The sequence below is a fragment of the Sorghum bicolor genome, chromosome 4 (genome assembly GCF_000003195.3).
Source record: "Sorghum bicolor cultivar BTx623 chromosome 4, Sorghum_bicolor_NCBIv3, whole genome shotgun sequence".
Classification (NCBI taxonomy): domain Eukaryota; kingdom Viridiplantae; phylum Streptophyta; class Magnoliopsida; order Poales; family Poaceae; genus Sorghum; species Sorghum bicolor.
In genome coordinates this window covers 3,952,087-3,979,671 of record NC_012873.2, presented here as the reverse complement: position 1 = coordinate 3,979,671, position 27,585 = coordinate 3,952,087, and the positions used below count along the sequence as shown (strand labels likewise).

General features: G+C 41.3%; 3 protein-coding genes across 3 annotated transcripts; all 3 read right to left on the bottom strand.

Annotated features, from left to right (window-relative positions):
• LOC8074668 (DNA polymerase delta catalytic subunit) lies at window positions 182-11,009 on the bottom strand. The gene is made up of 30 exons (XM_002451536.2): window positions 10,645-11,009; window positions 9,468-9,578; window positions 9,266-9,372; window positions 9,007-9,166; window positions 8,583-8,778; window positions 8,363-8,498; window positions 8,124-8,261; window positions 7,672-7,749; window positions 7,490-7,581; window positions 6,679-6,745; window positions 6,508-6,579; window positions 6,067-6,153; window positions 5,477-5,596; window positions 5,304-5,402; window positions 4,755-4,862; window positions 4,536-4,631; window positions 4,391-4,456; window positions 4,027-4,083; window positions 3,844-3,931; window positions 3,670-3,749; window positions 3,027-3,140; window positions 2,243-2,357; window positions 1,935-2,107; window positions 1,788-1,859; window positions 1,614-1,688; window positions 1,439-1,528; window positions 1,188-1,348; window positions 1,023-1,096; window positions 837-924; window positions 182-742 (listed from the first exon to the last, which is right to left on the bottom strand). Exons 1-30 carry the CDS (start codon window positions 10,940-10,942, stop codon window positions 655-657), a joined length of 3,306 nt encoding a protein of 1,101 aa, XP_002451581.1. The 5' UTR covers window positions 10,943-11,009; the 3' UTR covers window positions 182-654.
• LOC8074667 (putative F-box/FBD/LRR-repeat protein At2g05300) lies at window positions 19,862-22,135 on the bottom strand. Its single transcript, XM_002451535.2, has 3 exons — window positions 20,801-22,135; window positions 20,554-20,712; window positions 19,862-20,447 (listed from the first exon to the last, which is right to left on the bottom strand). Exons 1-3 carry the CDS (start codon window positions 21,779-21,781, stop codon window positions 20,082-20,084), a joined length of 1,506 nt encoding a protein of 501 aa, XP_002451580.1. The 5' UTR covers window positions 21,782-22,135; the 3' UTR covers window positions 19,862-20,081.
• Window positions 27,166-27,486, bottom strand: LOC8074666 (putative calcium-binding protein CML23). The gene has a single exon (XM_021458984.1). The coding sequence runs from the start codon at window positions 27,484-27,486 to the stop codon at window positions 27,166-27,168; it is 321 nt and encodes a 106-aa protein (XP_021314659.1).

Sequence of the window (27,585 nt, the reverse complement as noted above, 5' to 3'; positions counted from 1 at the left end):
TTCATGTGATTAGGCTAATAAGTTCTTGGGTGTTTCTTTTTCTCTAATACATTAAAGATTTGTGGATCATCCTATTAAGATAGGAGTTTTAGTTTACAAATTACAACAACGTGCGTTGGGTGACCAAGCGCCCTAGGAGGTTTTGGGAGTAAACAAAACCGCGTGAGCCACCCAAGGATTGAACCTGGTTCAAGCTTGCTAATTGCTCGGGATTAAACAACCTCATGCTCACACAGTCACACCTGTCACATGATGGAGAATTCATGTGGCCTTCAAAGTGTCTCATCTTACTCGGTTACATCTTATAAGGTGAACTGCTCCAGAATTCTTCTGCCTAGTACGTCAGCATCACCTCACTTGAGGAGCAAGCATTCTTTCTCGGCACTAGCCACATGAAGGAGACACAAACCTCCTACCATCTACCAACTCACACCTAAACTACAACTAAGAACATATAAACAGCAAACATGCCAGTGAATCGTACTGGCTAAGTGGCGAGCCAGCCTAGGTGACCCGAACTCAAGTGTACCTGGATGCTTGCAAAAGTCCAGTCTCATCTTGGCATGCATCATGCTGCGGTCGACGGTAGCTTCCTGCCCTCTGCAGCAATATATCCACAGCAGATGCAGGCAGCCAGTGTGAGAATTTACAAGCTCAGAAGTCCCACCGGTCAAGCTGCAGCCTAGCTTCCGCCATATCCTTCTGTGCCTTCCTTCGCCGATAGAAAATCGGACAATCCCGACTGCGATCATTCAATTGTACAGGAAGAGGTTTTAAGCTTGTGACTGGAACGAAGTAATCAGCAAGTGTCGAATCGAGTGGAAAAAAAAGCAAACCTTGTGCAGAGAACGTCCTGGTGCAGAGATCCTTGGCACTCCTGGCATTGCGTCCATAGCCTCCCAAAGAGCATCTCCAGGTCAGAAACTGCAGATGTTGAAATTTGATCTGTTAGTGGTGACCTCAGGGGCATAGTGCTTCCAAAAAAATAGATGCATTTCAAAGTGTATAAGTATAACCCATACCATTTGCTACTGTTTTGCAGTATAACTCTGCTTCTCTTCCCTTGCAATGTGAGCAAAGTGTCTGACTGGCACCACTGCAGGATGAAAATGCAGGACAAAATGGTTAGGTGTTTATAGACACCGGTTGCTTAGGTTTTTGCATCCGCAATGTAGTGCATGCGTCACCTGATAACAGCTTTGCACCCAAGGCAAGTTAATTGTTTCTTTGCAAATTTCATTATCCCGCTATTTGAAGGAGTTGAGATTGAAACAGATCTGGTGTGGCTTCCATGAAGCAACTCTTTGCTGGCATTCTTCAGAATTGGCTCAAAGATCCTCAAAAGTGGCTGCCGATTGACAAGTGGTCAGTTAAAACTCCTTTTGGGAAAGCAGAAGGGGAGAGGCTCTGAATACTAGGTGAAGCATCGGACACAAACCTTGCTGATTTGGTTCTCAAGGTAGTATTGAGGATCAATGGGTATATTATTGTCCAAAACATAAATAGGATCTTCTGATTTCTCATATGCCTGCATGCAGAAAGACAAATGTATCAAACATACTACCACTGTATGACAGAATACTGCAGCACATGATGCAGATTTTTTTTTTTACCTTTGCCCCTTTTGCTGCTTTAATTATAACATAAGGAACACGGTCACCAACAGTAGGTGCAGTAGCTGGATCTCTCTGCTCAAGAAAACCATGATTTTTCAGCAGCACTAAGACACCATATCATTAAGAATGGTTTGAATATCAAGATATGGTAATAGCATCTAGGGTTCATACCTTTCGCATCCTCTCAGCCAGCTCCACATGAGCAGCTTTTACCGCGTAATCTTCTCCCGTTTTTGTCAAACCCTGTGCATCTTAAACAGTCAAAAGAGTTGCAACACAGAATACAAAATTCATCTTAGAACAGCTGAATTTGCCCACCTTTGTTATGACAAGAAGAGACAAGTCGACACGATTCATTAATAGATCAGATATGGTGTTCTTGACATATTGGACTGCACCAGGAACATCACGGTCCACCAGTATTTTATGAAGACACTCAGTAACCAGGTTCTTTACCAGTAAACAGTTGTCCCTTCTCACAGTTTCAATACCTGCACGCAGCAATACAAGACATTTGAAAGGAAGAATAACTAACATCTTTGTGTTCAAAAAGAATAACTAACATCTGTGCTCCACATCCAATGAAAATAGTTTATGTTTTACACAGCTAAAACAAAAAGGAATACCTTTTGCATCCATTTTGTCAAATTTCTCAGGATTTGTCCAGTACAAACCAGCATATCTCTTCTTGCTGATTAGAAGGTAAGGAAAATAGACCTTCTCAAACTCCAGTTTGATGGGCTGTGAGAAAGATGTCATAAGCAACGTGTGAGTTGGAACTTAAATGAAAATGAAATCTTAGGTTACTTTTTAACAAATGTTACAGACCATTTCAGAAAAATTGTCATCCAGGTCAGTTGACTAAAGTTAACAAAATACCACAGGAATATAACGATGAAAAGATCAGGTAACTCCTAGTGCCCATTTATAAGATAAGTCAAAGAAACTACCTAAGGCATCACAAAAATTACAGTTAGAAAAGGTAGTTGCTTTGTGACACAATAAAAGTTATGGATGGATAGTGTTTTGCCCTTCTAAAAGGAGTGTGGACAAATTTTTCACTCTATTTTGGTCACACTGTTTCAAATTTCCTATATTTGGCCAGATGGGAAGAGAAGTAGAGACAGATAAATTAGAACAGACAGCTGACCAGATAAGAATTGGAGCTGATAAAGCTAGAAACTACTGTGAGAGGCAGTAACCTTGCAGTTAGATGTTCAAGGGTTCAGATTTTTTTTCTTAAAAAAGAGCATTCTCATAACTGGTTTCACTGTTCCAAATCGCAAAAAGGTCATGGATGGTATCAAGTATGACAGTTCTACAATGAGGACAGACAAGCCAATGTTCTACTCAAATGCTGCTGTATGACTCATTCCAAAGCCTCATGTTTGTAAGTGTTTCTCTGTTCACCTTGGTAAAGGTTCCACTAATATAATCTGCAGCTTCTCTTCCTAACTTCATTGCATCTTCAACCGTAGAAACACCGAACTGTACCATCACAGAATCAGTGTCCCCGTAAATTACCTGCGAAGTAACCAAATTTGATGTATCAGTTATATCAGCAAATGAGTGAAAGGCACCTTCGAACCCAAAAAAAAAAAGCAGACAGGGAAGCTTGCTGGAAAAAAAAAACTGGCTACAGTGCTAATACCTAGACTTCCAAGAAATTGACCATAAGGGAGGGCAAGATATCATGAGAACAAAGTCTTGAGCAATGTTCGTGGTTCTTGAGTGCACAGTGAACCTCTAATTCAGTATCACTATGCTGATATCTAGCTAAAACTAGTTGAATCAAATTTACATGTGCCCAATGCATAGTGTCAGTTTTAGATAGTGGTTTGCATGGCTTGAACCTTTTTTATATATATTGGGTTGCTTTTCAGTTGATGTCCCTAGACCATAGGGCTGCAATACTCATAGATCAATCATGAAGATACAGGGTATAACATAGTACAAGGGCAAAAGCTGAAGGCTTGAACTTTGTGAGATCAAGCAGAAAAAATTAACAGGGAATCTAATAGATTTTTATAAGAACAACGCAACACTACTTTACCTCTGCATTATGCTCATAACCTCCTACTGTTGTGAATTTATCTTCAACAAGCTTTTTTGTATGTTCAATCATCTGTCGTCCTGTGACCAAAATGCTTCAATGCAAGAAACTTGACATCAAAATAGCTAGCAAACCATACAATGAATTTCTTAATTATGTTAAACTAAGGCTTACCATAGCTGGTCACGCTTGAAGAAATCTCTAAGCAAGGTAACTGACCAACAGTTGCTCCAGTGAAACCATAAACTGAATTTGCACTTATCTGAAACATAAGCAATTCAACAATGCCATTATTCAAGCAGTTCAAATTTGAACCAATGTATTGATGGAATGAAGGGAGAAAAGATATGGAAGTACTTTCAGTGCAAGCTGACGACCATCAAGAACAGCCCTTTCGAGTGGGTCCTTCGCTTCCTGAACAAATAATTGGCAAGTTTAACATGGGACAGAGACTTAGCATTGCATGAAGATCTAGCTTTTTGCAAATTGCAAGTGTGGAAGATCTTTAATACTGTCTCCGTTCTAAATTGTAGGGCGTTTTGGATTTTCTAGGTACATAGCTAGCTATGCACCTAGATATACACTATGTCCAGACACATAGTAAAAGACTATGTATCTAGAAAAACCAAAAAGATGTACAAGTTGTCTAGAAAAGCCAAAACAACTTACAATTTAGAATGGAGTGAGTACAGTTTTCTTACAGATGCATTGAGAAAAATACCTTTAAATCTGCTTTTGCCCTTTTCCGAGCTGCTAATAATTCTTCAAGGATCTCAGGAAGTATACCCTGATATTGCGTTCATAAGCTTTGTTAGAGAACACATCTTCTGTACAGAACACCTATCATCAAGACAGGATGCAAATACCTTCTGTAGTTCTGGTTTCACAAATATTTCACCAGATGGGGTTTTATTGATGCTTTCTGGAGGTAAGTTGAGTTTACGAGCGTCCTCAGGGGGCACCTCCAAAATTAAATAATAACTAGTAAATTGTCATCCATTGTAGAGAGTAGAGACCAAAAAAAATGTAGAGCATGCAGCAATAATTATAACTATATAAGCATCAGAAATCCACAGAAAAATTACCAAAGTACAGTAGCAGAGGTTATATGCCATCATGATGGATGGATACAAAGAAGCGAAGTCCAAAGTTGCAATGGGCTTCTCATAAAATCCAGCCCTTGCCTCCAAAACCTAAAAATTGAAAGGGGCATATATTACAGCAAATCCTTATAGTACAAAGAAACAAAACTAAATTGTTCATTGCACGATCAATTTAGGTGGGTAAACTGATGAAAACTTCTTGCCTCATAGATGGAAGGATTGTTAGCATACACAAAAGCGTGTTTCTAGAGTGGAAAAACCCTGCATATGTATTTCACTTCCACATGCATCAAGAACAAATTTTGAAGTGTGGACAGCTTAATTAGTCATCTACATTTTCTTTAGCTTGTGATGAAAAATATCTATACGGCTATACCCTCAGTTCAAGGCAAGCAATGCAAAGATAGTTTCAGTGTACAGAGCAAACTAAAAAAGTTTGTAATAGACAAATACAAATATCCTAATAACTGCAATAGCTGTGGGCAGGAAATGACAAATGGGCTACAAATGTGCAGATAATGTCCAACTTACAGTTGCACCCTCAAAGGTATCTTGCCCGGACCCTTGACCCTTTATATTTGGTATAACAAGGTTTTTCTGTTTTGCTTTCCTGAGTAGTTGTGAGAGGACCTGTGGTACAAATGAAACTATTCTTAGGGTACTAGAGTGTGGAATTTCCAATAGCATGATTGGCTCATTCTCACCTTAATACTTTGTCCCCTTGAAAGTAAAAATGAAATGGGAACACCAGTGACCCTCGCCATTTCCACATAATTGTAGATATACAACAATTTGTCCAACAGTCTTTGAGGAAGATAAGCATCCTGTTTTACGAAGGCAGAAGTCAAAACTGGTTTGATGTAGGCTCCAAAAAAAAATGCTACATATCAGCTTACACATTTTTCTCAAACACGTATGAGAGAAATCAGCTGATACAGTGAAATCAATAATAGCACTGTTTCATGCTATTGGCAGACCTACTGGCCAGTAGGAAATTGAAAACAAAACACACAAATATACTGTAACAATTTTCCAAAGCCCTAGTGTTGCTGAGAAATTTCCAAAATGCAAAATTGGTGCTCGAACATTGACATTGTACTTGTTAATGTTCAAAGCGACGAGTAGAGCAATATGTAAGTATTTATTTATTTGGACAAATTGGTCCAAATGCTTCTGGGGCGCCACTTAAAAGCTCCAACAGTAATAATAACAAAGTGGCCACAACTTACCAACATAGTCTGTAAAACATCACCAGTTTAGTAACAACTAAAACAAAAAGGTATATTTAGTTGACCTTCAAGCAATAGACTGCCAGCCGCCTTCGTGTCTCTGGGTTTCCATTTTGAAGATCAGATATAATTGAATGATGAACATCTTCTTTCTGCTCAAAAATTCAATCATTAGGAAAGAAAAGGTAAGGGGTTCTCAAGAGAAGGAAAGAATATTAGAATCAATCAATGTTAGTAAATAGTATAGAAATGATATGGACACAAATAAATCCATCTACATAGGTAATTTTGCAAAAGAACATCAATTTTCTAGAAGACTGAAGACATGCCATGCGATCAGAAATATAGAGTCCACACCACCAACAGCAACAAGAAGAACCACAGCAAAGCCTTCTATCCGAAGCCAAAACTAGCACTGATAAAACACGCACAAAAAAAATAGTTCAAACAGAAGTGCAGCACAATGACTGAAAGCAACATAGAGCACTTGAAATGTTTGAACTTACTTGTTCCCCAAGGAAGTGTGCCGATACAGAGTTTAATGAATAAGAACTCAGCTTGTAATCCCGTTGCATAGCCTGCATCATATCTGGTTAGTGAAGATAAAGAAGCATATGAAATAATCTCATGAAAACAACAAGAACTGATTTAACTGTCAAGCAAAAGTAGATCACTACCTGCAGGAGATCAAATTGCACTCTTCCTTCAATAGTAACATCCTTACTTTCACGCACACCATATTGTCTGGATAAGTACAGCGACCTCATCATTATTTTCATTTTACGTGAAAAAAAAACTTGATAAATCTTTCATTTTCATTTCTATTACATGAGGGCTTTCATTTCCAGTTGCAACTTGCAAAGTTGCAAGTCAAGAAAGTCCAAAGCATTAACATTTAGTAAGTGACAAAAAATGGGAAGAATTGTGACACATAAACTGCAAAGAGTTGGGAACTAAAGATTGTGAAAACCCTGGACATGATGTAGATCCAGGAGCCTAAAGCTCTCTATGGATCACAAATTTCAACCATGTTTGTGCTAAAAGACAGAAATACAGTGGATATCATGATGCAGAAAATATGACTAACCATAGAAACTGTGAATGCAATGTATGAAATATGAACACACTACAGCTCATTATAGGGTACCATAACATCTAAAAAATAAGCTACTTTTCTTCTTAAGACAAATGAGCAAGATTTGTAAGCCAGCTCATTCAGAATCAGAAAATAGATGTATCTCTAGAATCAAATAAAGCACAAAAATGAAAACATGAGATACACATGCAAGCAGGCAATAAAACTAAGCAACATAGTGCTTCGATGATATGCTAGCACCCCCCACCCCTGCTCACCCAAAAAATGTATAAATATGTGACTATAAAGGGACTGCAGAATATATAACAAATATATTATTGACTAAGACAATTATATGATAGAGACAAAGTAATAAATATTAAATGCATAGAGGAGAGAGGTAAAGAAGCGACCTCGAGGAAAAGGTCGTATCACGGACACGAACACGACTATTTCTGATTCGGCCAAGTATTGGAAACTCCGCTATCTTGAGAACCTCAGCCCTCTGCAAATGTGTGTAATCAAATTGTACTAAATATGGATGATTGTCAAGTTGGACTAAAAGAATCTGAATACTCTACGGACATTATTGTACCTCAATAAGATAGGGCATGTCAAATTTGCAAATATTGTATCCAATTATGATATCAGGATCCACTTCACGTATGAAATTCTGCAAATTATTTCCAAATAAGAATCAGATATTTTCGGTCAAGGCTTTTGTCTACAATAAGAAACTGTATTTAACTTCTCTCCTTTTGAGGGATAAGTGTGTTTGTTTTACTTTTTCTTTTCTTTTGAGGAATAATGATATTTAGTTTTAGCAAAAAAAAAAAACAAATGTTAACTGCATATAGCTAGTAAAAAGGTAAACAAATACAAAATGTAGATACAAAAGGTAAAGAGAACGAAACCAATACTGGGAAATGAAGAAAATACCATGGATAAAAGGCGCTATAAATTCATTTTTCAAAGAAGATAAAGGCAATATACAAACATACATTATGTTCAACTGAATTTGACAACTCCAAACACAGCATCACATACCCTCCATGCAAGTAGAATATCTCTCTCTGCATCAAATGACATAACATCGACTCCCACAATGGGAGAGCATGATTTAAGAGTCATGACATTCTGTACAAAAGGTTGACCTTCTCCTTGATGTGTAACCAAGTTAGCTATCTATTTAAATTCAAAGGAGCAAGTCAATAAATTATAACCATAAAGACCTGTATTGAAACTAAATGGTAACAAGTATCAGATACATGAATAATGAGCTCAACCTGAATAACAGGATCATGAGTTGGTTCTGGGAAATGACCTTTGCGACCAGCACATTCAATATCAAAACTTAATATGCGAAACGGGGCCATCTTAGAATATTCTCCTTCAGCAGCATGACTTACCAGATCTGAGTATCTGTTAGTTGTGTTAAGAATAGACATACCTGAACACCGCGGTTTAGTAAATAAATGAAGCATTCAATTAAGTACAGAAGGATACAGGCAATCTAGCTCTAGCTGACAATAGGACATCACACGGGCTGCTTTCCTGTATTTCCCAGCAGGAAGTTCAATCCAGTTGCCACCAACAATATTGCAATCAATCATGAAACGAAGGGCAAAAAGAATGTTGCTTTCATATGTCAGGAAACTCTTTGAGCCAAGGCCTTCAATCATTATTCCCCTTTCCAGGATACCTATAATGTGCAAACAATTTAAGATAGCAAAGAGGGAAAAAAAAGTGACTAGTAACTTGGATGATCAGAGAAATAAAGCAAAAAATCATAAATTCACATGATAATACATTGACATGGAACCAAAAATAAAATTGCTTCGTAGGTTCCATTAAATAAATAAAAGATAGTGGGGTCAATCTACAAGACTTAGCAATAATAGCTGTATTGTGTCTCAAGAGTGCCACTAACCACGACAGCTAGCAACCATGGTAGGCAAAGCGACTACTATCTTGAGGAAAGGCTGAGATTGCTGCGTTTGGTAATGCATAATTGTCTGCTTCTGCACAAGTTCAACTCTCTTCACGAACCTTGGAACATTGCTGCTTCTATTTGACTCCTTCATCCTCCCCTGTAGTACAGTTTGAAGCAACCATAAGGAAACCGTGTACTGCCAAAGTACTATGTTTCCTTAGAAGCTCAATTCAAGGTAATGATTGTAAGTACAAACCTCTAGTGTTTGGTGAAAGTGTGATATATCATCAGGACCCATCCCTGAAGGACAGCCAATATAGAAATATGGCTCAAATCCATGCACCTGACAGCATATGCTGTGACCTACAAATGTTACAGGGGTAACATCAGAGGTCAGCAAAAACCATATGACAATGATAATTCTTTACTGAAAGATAATAGGGTACTCAAGATATTACCTTCTCTGGTAACACCAAAAATCCTGAGTATGGCTGCTGAACCAGATGAGTTGGGGAGCAATTCTTTGTGGCTCTCATCAATAACATAATCTATTTCCAACTGCTGAAAAGCTAGAATATCCAATACAAACAGAAGAGTAACAACTGTAAGATGAAGCCAAATATCCTAAATATATGTTCACCAAGTTCAAATTAAAACAAAATTAGGTGACTATCTGTTTAAGTAGCAAGAAACATTGAATCTGAATGAGCATTGAGCATGTACAAGTGGACTGTTAAGCAAGTCCTGAGTTTAAACTTTTAAGGCTCATAACTCATAAGTGAATCAAAAGTTTATAAACATATATATGAATATAAACGTAAGTTTGATAGAAAATATGTTCAATTCATAAATTAATTCAGAAGTACCAACATTAGGAAAACTGAAGTGATCTTATGGTCTTCTCTATCATGATTAACTATAATATCCATCTCAAATTGGCAGGTGACACAATCAGAGTTTTGAGCTAGTACTATGAAATTGTACAAGACAAAAAAAAATAGAGGTCTATGAGATACTTCTGGAAAGGCAGGAGTCGTACTCATCTTTCAAAATTAAAACTCTTAGCCCTTAAGTTGAACTTTACATCTATGACTCAACTATTGCAGCTAGTTGCATCACTCATAATTAGAAAAAACAGTCAGAGTTTTGAAGTGCACCAAACACTGAAAAGGTGCCTTTCTTCCTGTCCCAACTACTCTGGGATACAAAAATGGCAAACAATAAACTTACTTCACTAACCAACCTGATATACAAACGCACATATTAGTGCAAAAGAATAATTCCTCGTTTTTTTGCCCAAAGTTGCACCAAAGCACCACGATCCAAAGTTACTGAACACTACAAATCCCAAGAGAAACCACATATCTGCACAAAATTTTGCCGAGCTCCAGATCGATCTAAGGCAACTTAACTAACACAGTACTACCAAAAATATGAGAACCCAAACCAAATGACAGTAAATCATTCTCAAATCTCAATCCGCCAAAGTAGTACTGAATCCAAACCCCAACGCACTCCCCAGTAGTCCCCACGCAGCCTGCCAACCCCCAACCAACCCATCTCGGGACACTGAACCCATTAAGACCCGGATCAGGAGGGCGAGCGCCGGGAGAGAAAAGGGAGACCGGGTCGTACCGACGGTGCGGGAGCACCCGGCGGCGAGGTCGGCGGGGAGTGCGGGGCGCTTCCACCGCGCGAGGCGGGACGCGAGGGCCTCGTCACGCTGGAGCATCAGCAGCGCCGCCTCGTCCTCCGCCAGGATGGACTCATCCAGGAACACGTCTTCGTCCATCATGTCCTCCTCCGCCGCCGCCGCCGCGGGAGGAGGAGGCTGCGGCATGCCGGGGCTGGGGTTAGCCCTCTTCACCGCCGCCCCGGAGGGAGCGGGGGGCGGGGGGCCCCGCCGCTTGCCGCCGCGCCCGCCTGAGCTCATCGCCGGATTGGGGGACAGGGGTGGGACCGGGAGTGGGAGGCGCGTGTCAGGTCCACTGACTATCTGAAGAAGAAGGCACGGCTGAGGACTTCCACTTCTGAAAAACACCTGATGGCGGGAAGGAGAGCGCCATCGGCTTCTGCTGAACGGGCCACGAGAATGGAAGGCCCAAGAGCCGATGCCAGGCCCAAACGCATGAAGAAGCCTAACCCAAAATACTTCGGGCCCAGTTGGAAAGCAGCGTGAGAAGGGGTAAGAACAGAGAAGAGAGTAGTTGACCAGCTGTGCCGGAGGAGTTGGCGTTGGCGGCAGGAGTTTGTTGCCCCCGATTTTGTATCTCGAGTCGTTAATCTCTGCTCTAAACGTTTCAATTACATTTTCACTATAATCTACACACTTTGTTCGCTTGAGCTTATCAGGCGAATCAACAGTGTTTTTCTCTCACAGTAAATCAACCAACAATACTTTGTCATGACTTATCAGCCAAACAAATAAGGTTATATATCGAGTAAAATTTTAAGTTGGATTGTGACAGGGAGGGAGTTGATAACTAGTAACTACTGCCATCGTCTAAAAATCGTTAGATAAATTTTTGAAAGTTGAACTGTTGAACTTTCAATTTGATTCGATTATTACTCCCTCTCACAGGACGTCACATCAGCAAACCACCATCAAAACCGCTCAATGTGCGAAAATGAATGTTTTTAAAAAGTTGAGGGGGTTAAAAGATGGATTTTTGTAGATTATCAACGAAAATTGGATGACCACGATAGCTGGGATGGGTAAATTAGACCTTTTCTTATGAGGAAGCCTTAAAAAAGATATGATGAAGATGGAATCCCTTTGTTTTAAATGTAAATTTAGTTATCAAAGATCTACTAGATATATGCCTTTGCGGTGCAATGGGGGGTCACGTTTTTGGATTGAATTTCAATAATCAAACACGGATGCGTGACCTCAAGAATTTCGTATCGGACGTGAACATGTAAGTCTAGTCTTCGAAATCGAAATCGGCTAGGACGTGGACACGCGAGCTTTAGGTGGAAGATGATTCGTTTCGGACAAGAACACATGAGTAGAGATCAATGGTTGGTATCACCGAGTACATTATGACATTAGAATCTTTTTAGATATAGATAGAGATAAGATTTGGTCCATCAGCTCTAAAAGTATTCTTGGATTTATAAAGAATTTCAATAAGTTTAGCGTAGGTCAATACTGGTCTATGTACATCTAGTGAACGTACTCTATACCCTCGTCTCTCTGCATCTTTCCCACGTATTTCATCGAGCGGGTAAAGTTTATGACTTGTTTAGTTGTTGAAAAATTTTGAGTTCGAATATTGTAACATTTTCGTTTGCATTTGATAATTACTATTTAATCATAGACTAACTAGACTTAAAAAATTGTCTCGTAAATTATAGGTAAGGTTTGTTTAGATGTAAAAACTTTTTGGATTTCGCTATTGTAGCATTTTCGTTTGTTTGTGGCAAATATTGTTCAATCATAGACTAACTAGGATTAAAAAATTTGTCTCGCGATTTACAGGTAAATTGTGTAATTAATTTTTGTTTTCGTCTATATTTAATGCTTCATGTATGTGCCGCAAGATTCGATGTGACGGGAAATTTTGAAAACTTTTTGGTTTTTTGGGTAAACTAAACAAGGCCTAAACTATTAAATTAGTTATTTTTTTAATCTATATTTAATATTTTATATATGTGTGTCTAAAAATTTGATGTGATGAAAAATCTTAAAAAATTTTGAAAAAAATTGGAAACTAAACAGGCCTTAGAGGAGTACTACCACAGCCTTGGCGGCCTCGCACGCGGCACGCCGCCCTCGGCCGGTCGGCCCCGGGCTCGCTGGCCGCATGACGCCCACAGCCTTGACTGAGTAATTATTCAGGAATTAAACAATTGCTCAGTCACTTGCTGGAACATCGCACACTGTAAAATAATAAAAAAAGCTAGACGATCTACAGTTAAAATAGATAAGAGGCGATAGATTTGGTCTTGTTTAGTTCCAAAAAATTTTAAGATTCTTCATCATATCGAATCTTTAAACGCATGCGTATCGATATTAAATATAGAAAAAACTACGTATATTTTGACTGTAATTTGTGAGATAAATTTTTTGAGCCTAGTTAGTCCATAGTTGGACAATAATTATCAAATACAAACAAAAATGTTACAATAGTCGAATCTAAAAAAAATTTCGAACAGTCATTGGAGTGAGAAAAGACAGCCGGTGAATCCACCTTTCTTGCTGTTGATGTTATACAGACAACAGATCCTACTCTGCCCTCTCCCTGTTGCTCATAGAACTTCACCAGCTCTCTGAACCTATAACTCTTCTTCCTATCATCAACATGACAACACATCTTGCCTATCATCAACATGACGAACACATCTTCCACCTCACCGCGCTGCTCAAGTGGCCAGAGATTCTTTGTGCTCTACTCCAGCTCCCTCGTTGCCTGAACTGTCCATAGCAACTGAGCCCGATTTTCTGACTGTTCTTGAGGGGTGTTTGGATCCACGCACTTAGTTTAGTCTGTGTCACATTGGCCGGATGCTAATTAGGAGGACTAAACATGAGTAATTACACAGGAGTAGACTAATTAGCCTGATGAATCTATTAAACCTAATTAGCCTATGATTAACACATATTTACTGTAGCACCTCATTGTCAAATCATAAATTAATTAGGATTAAAAATTGTCTCACATATTAGCCTCCATCTGTGTAATAATTTTTAATTAGCCTATCTTTAATACTCTTTATTAGCATCTAAATATCCAATATGACGAGCCTCGAGTTTAGTCAGGTTGATACGCCGCAACTGGCACTGATGGCAACCCACTCTTCGCGTGAAGTCTTTTCAGGTACCATCTGAACAAACTGAAGAGGCACCATAGTTCATATACACTTGGAGTTGCTGCCACTCACGTTTAGGCTAGGCAAGAGTCGTTGAAGCTTGTCCTCCTCCAAGTCCTCTATGTGGATGACACTATGACAGTGACTTCAAAATTCGCAGTAGTATCTTGCAGGGACGACATTGTGGCGTGCTACCTCCATCGTCGCCCTCACGTAGCCAATACAGTCTACAATTCTACATATGTATTTTGGTGGTTCTTGTGGCTGGGAGGCGTGGAGGTGGATACATAACACAGAGCTGGTAGATTTTTGTGTTGCTGTTCATCTTGTAGCCTGCAAAATATATCCAAAATGAATGGACCAACTGGCGAAACCAAACTGCTTGATCTGCCATTCGGTTGCAACTCTGCGTCTCTGCCCTGCTTTGCCCCCCATTGCCAGCCACAAGCTCGTGGAACCTGCTGCTCTGCAGCGACAGTGAGATGGGTGGATGCAGACGTGCAGTGTGTGTGGGTGTGTGGGTGGGGGGGTGGGGGGGGGGGGGGTCGGGAAATGTTACAGTTTTTTTTTTACAACAATTCATACAAATCCACATGTGTTGAGGTGGATTGGAGTGGAATTTGAACTAAATTCCACCCCAATCCACACCAACACATATGGATTGAAGTGAATACGACAACATCCAAACAAGGCCTGATTGTTAAATACTCCAGAGTACTTGCCTCATCGTTACGACTTGTGATACGTGCCACCATTATCCGTGCTGTAAGTGCCTTTTACAGAATAAAATAATAATATAATATGATAAAAGTTGGGTGCACATTTACCTTTTCTCATTTGTCTATTGCATCATGTGGAGGAAAGCTGCCCTGCCACCAAAAGTAAGGTATAAATTGCAGTAGACATGCTTGCAGTGAAAGAAACTGTAGCGTGCGTGACAGTGTCATCTATGTGATTTACTGAACTATGGGTCTAAATATGAGTGTCATCAATCATATCAATGAACACCTCAACAATCTTAATAAAATGGTAAAAAAATGATGGGATTTACTGAACTCTTATCCATCTCATAAAACCGAGGATGGATGATGCCCCAGTGCACGAAATGCAAAGTGCGGACCCACGAATTATTCAGGCTCCAAAGAGGCTAAATACATTAAATGAGACAAGTTATTTGCATGATAAATTTTAGCACGAGGTGCACGTGATGAAAAACCGGTACCGGTTGGTGAGCACGGAGCACGGGAGCAGGTATGGAGTGTGGACCATTGGCTAGTTGACACAGTACTGCCGGTCCACCACTGCTCCGTTACTGTTAGTACCACTCGTCCACTCTCCACGTGATTGACCAGTGCGCCTTCGTTAGCGCACAATGTACGGGCCGTACTTTTTAGAACACAGAAATAAAAATTTTGAGAACAGAACAGAATAGAGGTGCAATGTACCGAATGTGAAGGAAGTCATTCCACCCAAATGTAAAAGCATATTTAAAACTGGACTAGAAAGAACCCAAGTGACATAAGGCAAGAAGTGAGCAAGATCTGAATTGTAATATCTCTGGATAATAAGCCATCAATCGAAGGCACACAAACCCCGCCTACACTTGAACGAAGTTGCTGGATGAATAATCCATCTGAATATGCAAGCTAAGCTGCAGCGTTCTTTGTACCAAAATGTGCCAAACGACTTGCGGCCCTTGCACGGACGGTTTACAAATATCATTGAAAACAGAGAATATTTTACCAATCACTAACATTTACTTTAGAGTATATTTATCTGTCTCCTATAGGAAAAAAAGGCATTGTTTAATCAATATTTTGTTTTCAAACTGTTCAAATTTATTTCGAATTTGGTCTGATATATTGTACGTATATATCCTGTTTATTGGTAACCTCCAATATAACTTTTAGTTTACAGCTATGGCAGAAGGGAACAAATGAACAATGCAAGCCTAAGCAAATAGCGTAAAAATGGCTGTAGTAAGAGAAGTAAAACAATATCGATGGGATTCCATAATTTTTAGTTAGCTTCCTATTTATAGCCTGTTTGTTGGTAGCCATACCTTCCCATGCCAGTGCGCCATACCTTTGGTTCATGCCATAACTACAGCTTGCAAAACACTTTGTAGGCCCTTGCTCTACATGCCATTGACACATTTTTGTCCCAAACTTGCCACAACCTTTTTTTTGGCAGCCACACTTCATGGCTAATAAGTTAGGCATCAACCAACAAGCTACATGCTATAGCAACTGTGGATCGGTTAGGACTATTTGCTAATTCAGTAATTATAATAGATTGATCATGCACTCCATGCTATGCTCTAGCAACTTTGCGGATGGGGTAGGACTATTTGTTAAATCAGTAATTATAATAAATTGGCCATGTACTCCACCAAGACTGTAGCACATAGGCCAAGGACTAGACAATGAAGAACACAAATAAATGCAGCCTTAATTCTGAACACAGACCCCCCACTAGTACTCTACAGACCAAAAAGTCTGATTGGCCACACAAATACTGTTACAGTGCAGTGGAATGGAAGGACCGGCGAAAAGCATGTACTAGAAAGGACAAAAGGAAATTTAAGATAAGTTCGGAATGCATTAGTGCATACTAAAAATATGTAACTGATCATGATTTCACCATAGATGCTCTTAGAAAGTTTGGAAGTAGAAGCCACCTGAGCCATTGCAGTAGACAACCACGTTGTATCACCATGCTAAATAACCCTGTCTAGTAGTTGAATAAAGTCTAAAATAAGGGAAACCAAAGAGCAACAGCCTAAACATCCATGATCCATGTCATATGCACAGCCATTTCATCATCTGAGATATGATTAATTCTCACTACACTCAGACTCTCTAAAACGTTAGAACTTCTCTTCAATAAGAATGGAACATTCATTTACCAAACATTTAAAATAGAGTGCAGGACCATATAAGCATTCATCTGATCACCAAACGTTAGAAATATGAGTGCAGGATCATAAACACATTCTGCAGAAATGACAGGAAGGACAAGATATAACTTGAAGACGGACGACACACCTGAATTCTAGATAGTGAAGACGCCTATTGCCAAACTTTACAGACACCTGAATATATCTCAAGTTTTTCAATTCTTCATAAAACTGCTATACAAAAGCTAAATCAGTATGTCCATGTCAAAGATTCAATGTTTAGGTGTAATAATAAGTGTATGTTGATTTACCAAACTGGACGTCTAATTGTGAAAAGATTCTTCATAAAAATTGGGTTACAGATCTTCTAAAATTTAGAGTTATTCTAGACTCTAGGACTCTAGGTAGACCAGTTATTCACAGACACCATTACCCCTGTTAGTTAATTACTTAAGCATAGGGGCCCCTTCAATAGAAAATCATTTATCAAGTTGCAAGAAAGTTACTCAAAAGAGCTAAGGGCAGTGTTGCAGACAAGAGTTGTCTCCGCCCTTAACATATACAACATATCCTTCAGTTGTAACGTATCTTAACAAAGTTTGGAGTGTGGATATACATCTAGTCATCTACAAGGGTTCAATAATAAAATCATGCCCCTCCACTGCAAGGTCAATCCCAGTAGCCCCACCACTAATTTACAGAAAGTAGGATATACCTTCTTTTCCTCACCGGCACAAGCAATCTTTTCTGAAGCAGCATATCACTCTCTTTTAAGATATTGTAAGCATCCTCTTATTCCTGTGTTTTACAAGTTGACAATATAAATAGAGAAAATAGATAGGTAAAGTACTTTTTTCAACAAATATGTTCTATAATGATTGCAGACTACACAATAGCAAATATTAATGGAAAAAATTGGCATTAGTGAAGAAACCAGACCAGTGGGTTCCAGTGTCAGTATTTAAAATGTAGTAAAAATGCTTAGTGGTTACTGAACACAGCTTGCTCCAAAGGTATACTTCAAGTGTGCATTTCTATTGATATTAAAACAAGTCCAAAAGAGTATGGTGACTTAAATTTCCTTATCTGAAGCAGTACAGATAGATATATTGAGTTAAAAAGCAACATTATATTGCATGTTAATAGTCAAGTGGTCAACATGTTGCTTACAACAGAACCACATATTTTATGTCATTTGTAATACATCTTCAAACACTAAAAAATCCATTTCCACAACTTCACATCAAGTATGATTCCTTGTACCTGGACATCATTAGGCAGCCTAAAGTTTCAAACATAATTGACCAAATTCAAAATATGAACAATATGCATGAATATCACTGCTTCAAACATACAAGTGCATAAGAATGCTCAAAGATACTGGACACCTTTACCAACATTATCCATATCATTTCACTATGCTGTGTGGCTCTATAGCTCTGCATGGTTTGAAGGATAAGGCAAAAGTGCAAAGCACTAAGGTGATATGGCTTTCACTTCACAAAAGGAGCACCATAGAATTTCCACAAAGATGGTTTCACCGCCAACTAGCCAAGGTACACCCCCAGGAAGTACCTCAGTGGCTCCATCCTGCAAAGCTAGCTAAGAACACCACAGTATTTCATCTCGTCTAGCTCCACCACTAAAACTCAATGACCTAAACATTGAACAAAAAACAACTACACCTCCTAACCAGTACCGCGTATAGCATTTTAAGAAAGTAAACCAATACTATCAACAACAGACTGTCAACTATACATTCTTTTTTTAAGAAAAAAAAAGCAGGAGCGCTGCCATTCAGTTAAGTAGAAACAGAGGTGTCCAGGTGTTGCGGGCAAGCGTCAAGCACAAAGGTTGCCCCAAGCTGCCCACCAAACAGGAGAAGAAAAATACACACAGCTACCAAAAAAAACAGCACTAGGCACAAGGAAATTGACCAAGAAGCAAGATAGTATTACTAATTGAAATAATGCAGAACTTCTGGCACCAAACCAAACTGGAAGGTAACTCTAAGACAATCAGACACACATGTGCACACACTCACACAAAGGAGGTGGGTCGTGCCATATACACACACACCATTCATCTCGAAGACATTTGTGTAAAAAGATTAAATGGAAAAGGAAATAAAAAACAGAATCATCCAATTATCCCAGAATTATCCAGTAACAGCAGCATGCAATTTCCATATAGAGTATAAATTCATAACAGATGACATCGGCAGACAAGTCTGTGTTTTTTGGCATGATGGTAAAACAATCAACATATTACAGTTTTCTTTTTAATATAATGATACACAACTCTCCTGTGTGTCCGAGAGAAAAAATTAACATATCGCAGTGATATTTTCAAGCTATTCGTGGGCACTGAACCATGTTCACCTTTATGAGCGTCACCTACAAGAAAAAGAATCATATATGGTTCCAAATATTACATTCATTTTCTTACAAGACTCAAAGGGAACTTCAGTGTTCATAACAAGATGCTAGATAACAATACAGAGAAAGAAAGACACACAAGACAAAACCAGAATGCAAGGACCACAAATGATAGTTCCCTTAGAGATGTGCAGTATCATGGATACAATATGAAAGAAAGCTTTAGTGTACAGAAGTCCAAGTCCATATGAATATATCAATTTAAAACACATGCCCCGTGCTGCCACTGCTAACTAAGCAACCATAATTTTATCCATACAGCAAACAGAGAAGGCAGATGTAGAGTCCATATATACTAAGTTTTACAAGATTCTATCCGCCCAAAAGACAGTTTTACAAGATTCCTCTGATGCATGTTTTTACATGAATAACTCAAGACAGATGACAAGTTATATGAAACTTAGCTTAGAAACTATAGCTATTTAGAAAAAACTGGAAAGAATAATATTATGCAATTCCCAGATTAAGCAAGAGATATACACATGCTCCATCTATCTAGAACTACATAGTTAGCCTACCAATTCAATTGTACAACAAAATTAATCCACCTCACTGAATTAGAAGTAGTTCCACACATATTGTAAGGTGCCAGATAAAATGAAGGTGGTTGTGTTCCAATAGATGGTTGGTTATGTACAAAAGCAACTTATTATAAGCCAACTCCAAAGAGATCATGAACACAAACAGGGAGCGAAGAGAGGGATGAGAAGAAGAAAATGTGGCAGATCAGAACAGCTCGCATTTCAACCACTATGCATGAGTGACTTCCTTAGTAATAATGTAATATGAATTGCAAAAAGAAAACATATATCAAACTGTGTATGCCTTGCAGACACTTTTTCCCCATGTCTGTTATCTAACAGCTAGAAATCTAAAACTATAGGAGCAGAAACTGGACTACTACAACATTTGCTCATTTCAAGCTAAAACCTGACAAAGACCTCCGAATGCAATGGCTGGGTCTGAGCATCAGGCTCACTGAAAAATATCTGGGTATTTGCTGAAGCTCTTTCCAGATGCAATATTTCTTTTTTTAGAAGATCAGGCAGCATATCTGACTGAATCTTGCGGAGTCCTTGAGGGTGATCCTCCTTAGGAGCAATCAGAAATAGTTTCTTCAGACTACTAGACTTTCTAAGCAGAAATCCTACTAGTTGCATCTCATTACGGTGCCCCTTGAAATTTGTCATCTTGGCTAAGCAAAGGTTTTCTAATCCACCTTTTGGTGGGTCCTCCTCCGCCACCTTCAAGAAATTCTCCGTGAATGCATCACCGGTATTTGTCGGGAGCTGCATGTCCAGTGGAGCACGTTGAGAAACAGATCAGATATCCATAAACAAACTAAGCAATCCAATGCAGTTTTTCATGAAAAATAAGAGGAAAAAAAATAGAGACCTGCACAAAGAGGCGCTCCAACTGAGGACACGGGCAGGTCTTGAGGAAGCTATAGATGTCAGCAAGGTTGGAGTTGGCCATCCCGAACATGAGCAAATGGAGCTCCCTCAGACTATGCAGGTTGCTCTCCGTTACAGCCTTGGCTGTGGAAGAAACATACTACAAGGCAAGGCGACCGAGTATAAGCAATTAAGCATAGAGGCAGTGAAATGTGCTGAAAGGAAATGGCACAGACGCCTGAGCAAACCTGGAGGGCAATGCTGCAGAGGGTGAGGACAGTGAGGTTCGATAGGCGAGGAACTGCGTACAGCAAGTTGGTTGTGGGAAGGCCGGTCTCTGGCCCGCCAGAGCAGAGGTAGAGATGCTCAAGAGAGCCCTTGGCGCCAGAGAGGATGTTGCTGGAGAGGAAGGCGCCGCTGAAGCGGAAGGACCGGAGGCGGAGCGCGACCGGGACCCGCAGCTCGGTGGTGCGGGAGCAGTCGACGACGGTGAAGCTCCTGAGGTTGGGCACCCCGACGTTGCTGAAGTCGACGCGGCGCAGGCGGCGGCAGTAACGGAGGTCGAGCTCCCGGAGGCGGGGGCAGGCGGCGACCATCCGGCGCAGCGCGGCGTCGGTGAGGAAGACGGAGTGGAGGTGGATCACCTCGAGCGTGACGACCATGGCGTTGTTGACGGCCGTGAGGTTGAGCCCGCGCACCGACAGGCGCGCGAGCAGCGGGCTCCCCACGGGGAACTGCACGGAGAGCATCCCGGGGCGGCGCGTGCCACCGCGGGAGCCCCGGCCGGCGCCCGCGCCGCCGTCGACGCGGAGGTGCAGGTCCTCGGCCTCGCACGCCGCGGCGTAGTGGACGCAGCGGTTGAGGTCCGCCTGCGTGAGCTGCCCGCCATGGAAGGAGAGGGAGAAGCCGTCGACGCGGCGGCGCCCGCGGCGGTCGATCCCCGCGAGCGCCTCCGCGCGCGCCGCCGCAGCCGCCACCGCCCCCGCCCCCGCCGCGCCGCCGCCGGGCGGGAGGCGGATGGTAACCGAGGACGGCTCCGGCCAGCGGTACGCCCAGAGGCGGCGCCACCGCGAGGAGAGCGCGCCGGTGCGGATGGCCGATTTGAGCGGCAGCAGGCTGAGAATCTGCAGGCGCAGTACGTCGGGAAGGTCCGAGATGCGGTCCTCCTCCTCCGGCTCCTCCTCGTGGGCCCCTCCCGTCCGGCGCCGCTTCTCGCCGTGCCCCGCCATTCCCGCTCCTCCACCGGTCCCTATCGGCGCCGCATCGGGGGGAGGATTCCTCCACGGGGGGTAGGGGGTTCGGTCGGGCGCAGCTACAGAGGTGTGAGCAGGGACGGGAAGGAAACGGAAGGGGAAGGGAAGGAGGGGGAGAGACGTGTGGAGGTGTCTCGCTCGCCGCCTGGCCGCTGCGGTGGCCTCTTGTGCTCGCTTCGCTTCGGGCTTCCCCCCTCTCTCTCTCTCTCTCCGGCCCTGTGCTGTGCGTGCCGTGTTGCGTTCTGGCTGTAGCTGGCTGGCTGGCTACTTGTTGCTTGTTGGTGGTGGACTGGTGGTGCCCTGGTCGTCCGGCTCGCGCTGCTCCGCCCGCTCGCGTCGGAGGTCCGGACCCCGCCCGGCAGCGCCTCTTTGCGTTGCGCAGCGCTTGCGGTGGGGTGGCGACGTTGCTTTACCATCCCGGCTTTTCGCCGGGTCGCCGGCTGCGACCTTTTCACACACACCACAAGCCCACGCCGGCCACACCATTCCCGCGGGCCTGCGCGCCTCGCCTCCATTTTTCTCTCGCCTGCTGCCGTTCACACCGCCCTTCCTCATTTCTCACCCAGCTTTGTTCTGCTCAGGTTCACCAAAAATTAAAAACTTTTTAAGATTTTCTGTTACATCAAACCATATGGCATATGTATGGAGCATTAAATATAGATAAAAACAAAAAATAATTACACAATTCGCATGTAAATCACGAGATGAATCTTTTAAGTCTAGTTATTTCATTATTGGACAATATTTGTTAAATAAAAACGAAAATACTATAGTGTCAAAATCCTAAAAAAAATAGATCTAAACAAGGCCTTACCTTTCTGTACACTTATCAATGCCTGCTAGTTTTGAGCCAACAAATATAAAATGTCTGCTAATTTTGAGCCTTCAAATAAAATGCCTCCTACTTATGCGAGGGGAATAAATACTTCTTCCTCAATGCCTGCTAGTTTTGAGCCGTGACAAACAAAATGCCTGCTAGTTTTGAGCCTTCAAATAAAATGCCTTTCTACTTCTGCGATAGCAAGAAATACTTCTTCCCTTTGTTTAGTGCTCCTGCTTGTTTTGGGAGAGGATCTTCCATGTGTTTTCTATGATACCTTTTAGCTAAAATCTACTATATCTATATGAACTTTCGTAGCTCTTTATGACTTATGTATAACTCATCTACATCTCCAAGAGCCTTTCTAAATCTCACTCTCTAAATTATCATTTAGAGATCCATTTGCATAAAATTCGTTTTCTATATTTTTTTAAACTTTCCAATAGTTTTGCTAAATCTCATGCGCACTCTAGAGTGTCATTCTCGTCTTCTATATTTGGCTAGCGGAAAACCCAGAATAGACAATGACTATATTTGGACGACCATTTAGAGAAGTTGTTGGAGGGTACTTTTTACCAAAATTGTTATTCCTAGCATTTAGGAAGAATATACAAAGTCTCTTGGAGATGCTCAAGAAATAGACGGACCAAAGATTTGCTGAAGGATGTTTAGGGTCTAAATTTTACAGAAAAACTTAAAAAAATGATTTACTTTCTCATGAAAAAACAAGAAATGGAAAAAAATCCACGTTCCAAAGGGACCTAATTTTAGAGTTTTATAAAATTTATTGGACGCAAAACTTATAAGCAAGGTAGGACCGGTTATGGGTAATGGGTGGTACTACATCATGTGGAGAAGTTGACTAGGTTAGAGTGGAAGAGTCATTGTCGAGAGCGATAACAAAGGGCTATGATAAGGAGTCACGTCAAGCAGTCAGCGGCGTGACAAGGTTGTAGCATCGATGATAACAAGCAGAGGTGGGATAATTAGAGGGGGAGGGTGAAAGGTGGTGCCATTACTAGGATAGCTTTTGAGGCTAAATTGGAGGGGATGTCGAAGAGGAAGAAGACAATGTCTAGAGAAAGAAGATGATATTGAGTACGTGACATACGTGTGGTGGATAAAAAGGTTGCAACCAATATCCTCGTATTTAAAGAAAAAGTTGCTTTTAGTTGTGATTGTATTCTAATATTGCATTAAAACGATCATTAGCTGACCCTATGTAGCATCATCACTAAAAATAAAGTTATTGTACCATTTTCCCCTCCATAAATCACGAGAGAGATATTCAGTTCACCGTAAGATTAGGAGTCGTAGGATCTTTTATATGTCTCTTTTGCTAATAAATGACAAAATATAGATTTTTCCTAAAGGAAAAGCTTTTCAACACGAGCTCCAGCACTCTCATGTAATGGTTTCTCTTTTTTTGTCCTTGCATCCCTCATGTAATGCCTCCTAATTCAACTCCAGGATAGATATTTATCTTCTCCCTTTTTCATGCCTGCTTTAGAGGGGATCTTTCATGATATTTACTAGATGATAATAATTTTCATAAAATCTCCATGTACTTTATGACTTATGTTGGGTAACTTGATTACACCAAGAAGACGATCAAGGATGCTTGTCAGAGGCAATAAGGTTTAGTGTTTTGAAGTTTTTTTGACCTATAAGTTATGAGGAAGGCCAATTTAGTAGTGGATGACACTGCAACGAGGATTATAGATTGCGACGAAGGCATCATGTGGAGTGCATGGAAGAACAGTAGCGGGTAGTCCTGTTGGGCATCATGTGGAAGACATGAAGAAGACGGGGAGTTGTTTGAGCAAAATACCAATCCGTATATGACCAAGACCCTAGGTGCGAACCGATTCGTATAAACTCAATGGTTACCGTTGCAAAAAAATCAATTGTTCCGATTTAGTTGATTGTGATTCTGTATCGTACTAAGAATGAGCATCCTATATATGATGTTTGATCTAATGTCTGAAATGCAACTCTCAGCTTTACTAATAGACCAAATAAAAAAAAGGTCCTTTTTTTGCTGGGAGTCCAAGCTTTTCATGTAACCATCATTTCTCTTTTCCACTCTCCCATAACTTTATTCCTTGCCAAATTTCTCAAAACACCTATACAAGTCCACCTATTTTCTCAATCCAACAAGGCAACCACGTCTCACTGTCGTTTATATTCCCCACTACCAATATGCCAAGTAAATACTCGCAGGACAAATGCTGTTTATGCTGATGACGGCAGTGTTTTCCATCGCTTTCATTACACCAGAAAAATTTCACAGTCGAGCAAAGAGAATCTACGTGTGCCATTCAAATCCAATAGCCATGCCGGTGCCTGCTTTCTCTCCTCTTTGATCTCAATTCAAGCAACTACAGCAGTAGCCCTCAAAACAGGGTCCCTACTTTTTATTTGGGTGCTCCTTCTACTTTTGGGTGTCTAAAATTTTTGCTTCCACTCCAACAGTACCACCTAAATAAAGGCCTCCAAATCCAAACTGGCAGACAATGACATGTGGGACCCACTCGTCATTGGGTCAAACATTTTACTACCGCATGACCACAAGAAGGGGAGGCTCGACGCTCGCGATAACCATGGCTAGGGCTGCTCCCGCTCATCGAGGAGAGGCCACTCTCACCGGAAGGGATGGCGGCGAGGCCCAACGGTGGAGGTCGGAGGTGGAGGGAGGGAGCGCGGTAGTGAAAATTAACGCCGGAGGGAGATGGGCGAAGCTGCGTTTGTTCGGTGTGAGGAGGTAATTGCCACACCACGCAGGATGGGGGCTGGGCTGTTGGGCCAACAGGAATGGGGTCTGCAGAGAAGATTTGGGTGCCCACCCCAAATTGGGGGCTCTGGTAGAGACCCTACTAGAGTGCTGTTTTTTACCTGAACACCCATATTTAGCTATAGAGGCTCAAGTAGAGGCCCTGCTGAAATTGCTCTCAAGAACAAACAAGATCTCGGGGCGTCATGACTTTCAAATATTCTCCACAGTAACACACATTGCGAAAATGTCCGGGACGAACCTTCCGCCCGGTCTCCTTCGTTCCCTCCTCTCGCCGTCTTGGATATTTCCCTGACGTGACACCAATAGCTGTGCCATTAACGATGCGGAGAAAATGGCCGCGTCTTTCGTTGCTCACTGTTGAATTCCATCGGCCACACCGTCACAGGTGGTACAGGGCCGGAAGGCGCCATCAGCCTGTATTAGGCATTGTTTAGTTTACTAAAATTTTTAGTTTTAGTTACCGTAGTATTTTTATTTGTATTTAATAATTATTATCTAATTATATACTAATTAGGTTTAAAAGATTTATTTCGTAAATTGTAGACAAATTGTAATAATTAGGCTTAAAAGATTTGTTTCGTAAATTACAGGCAAATTGTGTAATTAGTTTTTGTTTTTATCTATATTTAATGTTTCATACATGTGTCCAAAATTCGATATGTAAAATTTTTTGAAATTAAATCAGGCCCCCAGCCGTCAAATCCTGCAGTAGCTTTCATCAAACAAGCAGGTACAGTAAACAGACCCGTAAAATTCCTCACCTGAAATCTGAGCCTAACTCATCATCATGCGCTGGAGTTTAGCTGCTGGTTGCTACTCCAGTGGTTGAACAACTAATTAAACTGTGAAAGCAACTGCTCGGTCTGCGTTCTTGTATGTCATTCTGAAAATGTTTTCTTTTATGAAATTCGTTCATGGGAGCACTGAAAGAATTTTAAAAAACCCGAACAAGAACTGCACATGTGCGAGACGAGATGATTTTTTTTTTACACTAGCAAAACATGTCCGTGCGTTGTAACGGGAGAAAAATAAAACTTTGAAACCTTAATAGAACGGGACCATGGTAATGATATAATTCTATTTATAAATTATCCTTTATATAAAATTTGAAATTTGAAATTTATTTTTACGAAATGTTTAACTATAGTTTGCAAAGAGTTATTTGCCGACGTCCCAAGAATTAGTTTGTGCGATGATGATTATGATGAGAGACCTCTCTTGATTTTTTTACATGACAGTCATCATCGATGATTCCAGAAATAAAATTATTTAGACTGGATTAGACAACAAACTACAACAAACTGATCAAGATTTAGTTCATGTACTATTGATTGATTTAGATTTTAACAAAAACATTTTTTGTAATTAATACTGCATTAAGAGGGTGCCTGCCGATGATGATGTTTGAGTTTTTGCCCATGCTGAATTCGTATCGCAACTTGATGTTCACCAGGTTCGCGTTGACAGGTTTGCGTTGACAAACAAAAATACTGGGTTTGTTTGGTTCTCTTAGTAAATTTTAGCTAACTAAAATTATTTTAGCTATTCTTGGGTGACTAAGGGAACTAAACTATTTTAGTTTTTTTAGTCAATGTGAAAAGTGACTAAAAACCAAACAGAGCCTAAATAAATGACATGTTTGGATCACGGCCTCCTAGACAGCTTCTGGACCAAGCAGCCCATCCTGGCCCCATTGGCCCATCGTGCTTGTGGCAACGCTGGCCCGTCATCACGAGTAATGAGCTAGGCCGTCATCATGGTCCTGAACTCGTTGAAGCTGACCACGCCGTCGCTATCCATGTCGAAACGGCAGATGATGGCCTGGCACTCGGCGATGTTCCGGCGCGCGCCGAGCCTAGCCAGCACCAGCTTCAGGCTCAGCGGCGTGATGCACCCGGTGCCCTCCATCTCATACATCCCGAACGTCTCCCGCAGCCACGTGCGCTCGTCGTCGTCCTCCTCCTCTCCGGCGGCTTCCGCCTGCTCCCCCGCCAGCTCATCCTCCTCGTCCAGCGGCCCGCCGTCGCCGCCAGTGTTCGCCGCTGATGTCACGAGTGCACCCATGTCCTCGTTCGACGTGTCCGCATGCAGAGGCAGAGCCCCCACAGCTTAGACGCCGCCGAGACCTCGCCGTCGCCGTCGCGGATGAACGAAGCCAGCATT

What these genes read in the sequence shown, in the direction of transcription:
- LOC8074667 (XM_002451535.2), bottom strand. Translation starts at nt 21,781, where the DNA reads ATGGCGGGGCACGGCGAGAAGCGGCGCCGGACGGGAGGGGCCCACGAG. An exon ending in TCTGCAGCATTGCCCTCCAG is followed by an intron (nt 20,713 to 20,800) that starts GTTTGCTCAGGC and finishes CTTGCCTTGTAG; the next exon opens with TATGTTTCTTCCACAGCCAA. An exon ending in TGGAGCGCCTCTTTGTGCAG is followed by an intron (nt 20,448 to 20,553) that starts GTCTCTATTTTT and finishes CTGGACATGCAG; the next exon opens with CTCCCGACAAATACCGGTGA.
- LOC8074666 (XM_021458984.1), bottom strand. Translation starts at nt 27,486, where the DNA reads ATGGGTGCACTCGTGACATCAGCGGCGAACACTGGCGGCGACGGCGGG.
- LOC8074668 (XM_002451536.2), bottom strand. Translation starts at nt 10,942, where the DNA reads ATGAGCTCAGGCGGGCGCGGCGGCAAGCGGCGGGGCCCCCCGCCCCCC. An exon ending in ACCTCTGCTACTGTACTTTG is followed by an intron (nt 4,632 to 4,754) that starts GTAATTTTTCTG and finishes TTAATTTTGGAG; the next exon opens with GTGCCCCCTGAGGACGCTCG. An exon ending in CAGGACGTTCTCTGCACAAG is followed by an intron (nt 743 to 836) that starts GTTTGCTTTTTT and finishes GAATGATCGCAG; the next exon opens with TCGGGATTGTCCGATTTTCT.